General features: G+C 36.0%; 1 protein-coding gene across 1 annotated transcript; it reads left to right on the plus strand.

The window, feature by feature from the left end:
- The first annotated feature begins 1,206 nt into the window (after positions 1 to 1,206).
- Positions 1,207 to 2,109, plus strand: LOC105744017 (vomeronasal type-1 receptor 2-like). Its single transcript, XM_012517712.2, has one exon. It carries the CDS (start codon positions 1,207 to 1,209, stop codon positions 2,107 to 2,109), a length of 903 nt encoding a protein of 300 aa, XP_012373166.2.
- Positions 2,110 to 2,436: the final 327 nt, after the last annotated feature.

The following is a 2,436-nucleotide window of genomic DNA, read 5'->3' on the forward strand; positions in this document are numbered from 1 at the left end:
GATAGAAAATGGTCCTTCATTTTACAGACACCAAATTGGTCAAGCAATGGCTGTGACTCATCCACATGGCTGACACTGACAAAAGATCTACAAACTGCAGTACAGGGTTTCAGGATAAATCCTGAGGGGATTTGACTTAACTTGTCTAATACAAAAACAAAAGTTACATTTATAGTAATAATTTTGGACAAATTTTCTTTTCTCATTTATAAATGTCATTTTCATAAAAATGTTAACTTTTAGTTGAAAGATTTAAAATGTCCAGAATCCAAAGAGGTCAGCTTGATCCTGAATCATGAATGTGCTCGTATTTTCCAGGATTAAATTCTTACTGTTATTTTATGATTCTACCTTATCATTGGCAATTACCACGTTTGTGAATTCTATTGATTGTAGTGGATATATTTTGGCATCGCTCTCCAAAATGTTCAGTACTGTGTTTTACTAAATTAAAAAATAAGGTTTGTAATGAAGGTTAATTCAGTTTCTATGACTTAAGTTTCATTTATCCAGTACTATGTTAAAGAATAAAACAAATATCACATATTATTTCTCTATTAAGTGATATTGGCAAAAGTTCTGTTGGTATCATAATCTTGATATATGATTATTAATAACAAATATGTTATAAGAGTGTACATGAGCCATCAATAATTTTGAAGATATGGGAATATTTTCTTAGGAATATTTCGATGGTATAAATGACACATTCATACAGAATGGCAATTGTCACAAATGAACATTCCTATAAAGGGTGTTTCAAATATGACACTTTATATATGGATTCAATGCTCTAATTGTAATAATACAGAACAGCAAAAAACCCACAATGATCCTGAATCATGCTGCACAGGTATAAATACCATGTTCATATTTAGATGCATCATGTAAACTTCTCTCTATTAAACATGGTTTTGTCTTCAGAGGAAAAGAATTAAGCCTTAATCCATCATGCTGTAATTCTTAATGCCATTACACTTGCTAAGGCAAAACCTACAAATATCCATGTGTTTAAAATATGATAGAATGAAAGGAAGCACTTACAAACTTTTAAACCACAAAAATATATAGATGAAATAAATATTTAGGCTATATAAATGTGTTCAACTTTGAAACCACGTCATTCAAATTTTTTCTAATCAATTTATCTTTTCATAGATGTTCCTATATTCTGGAATATTTATAGAAATCCTGCACACATAAATAATGACCTCTGTGAATCTGAAATCTGCAATTCTCTTTCCTTTGCTGATTGCCATAGGAAGCCTGGGTAATTTCTCATTTTTGTGTTATTCTATCTTCCTGTACTTCAGTAACAGCAGGTCCAGGTCTACAGATTTGATTCTCAGACACTTAACTGTGGCCAACCTTTTGTTCCTTCTCTCCAGAGGAATCCCAGAGATTATGGCAGCACTTGGAATGGAAGACTTCCTTAATAATGTGGAATGCAAATTGGTTTTCTATGTGCTAATGGTGGGTAAGGGTGTGTCTTTCAGCACGACCTGCTTACTCAGTATGGTCCAGGCCATCTCCCTCAGCCCCAGGAGCTCCAAATGGGCAGCGGTGAAGGCGAGAGCCTTAAAGTACATTGGGCCTTGTACTAACCTTTTATGGTTCCTGCACATGTTGTTAAACTTCAGAGTTCCTATGCTTGTGAGTGGTAAATGGAGAAGAAGAAACATGACAAACATTATAGATTATCAGTACTGTTCAGCTCTAATTTCTAGCAAAGCCCAAAACTCCATTTTCACAGCACTTTCATTATCACATGACATTTTGTGTTTGAAACTTATGATCTGGAGCAGTGGCTCCATGGTTTTGATTCTGTATAGGCACAATCAGCGAACACAGCATATTCATAAACACCATATCTCATCAAGATCTTCGCCAGAGACCAGAGCTTCTCAAAGCATCATCTGCCTGGTTTGTGCTTTTGCATCCACCTATATCCTGTCTTCTGTAACATATGTTTGGTTTTCTGTTTATGATAAAAGTGCTTGGTGGCTGGTTAAAATTTCTTTCTTAACCAATGCTTGTTTCCCTACTGTTAGTCCCTTCATTCTCTTGACTCGCGAACAGTGTTTATGCCGACCCATGTGGAAGAGGTGAAAACACATCTCTTTCAATATGTCAATGAGTCTCCCTTTTATGTTTATATTGTTGCATGCGCTCATGCATCACAAAGCCCAAAGCAAAATTATGAGGCAGTTTTACTGCACAGGTAGGTTAAAATAATAACTGAAGAATTTATTTTATAAAAAAATTTGGGACACTGAGATAACTCAGTGGGTGAAGCACTTGCTTCGTCAAGCACAGGGACTATTGTTTGATATCTGGTACCCCCTAATGCACCAGCCCCATCTTGAGGCTCTCTGAGCCTGGGACAGAGTATGGGTGTGCTGGTGCACAGCTGTAAACCCAGCTCTGCAGAGACGG

The sequence above is a fragment of the Octodon degus genome, unplaced genomic scaffold (genome assembly GCF_000260255.1).
Source record: "Octodon degus isolate 3935 unplaced genomic scaffold, OctDeg1.0 scaffold00206, whole genome shotgun sequence".
Taxonomy (NCBI): Eukaryota; Metazoa; Chordata; class Mammalia; order Rodentia; family Octodontidae; genus Octodon; species Octodon degus.

Coding starts and splice junctions, on each gene's coding strand:
- LOC105744017 (XM_012517712.2), top strand. CDS start 1,207: ATGACCTCTGTGAATCTGAAATCTGCAATTCTCTTTCCTTTGCTGATT.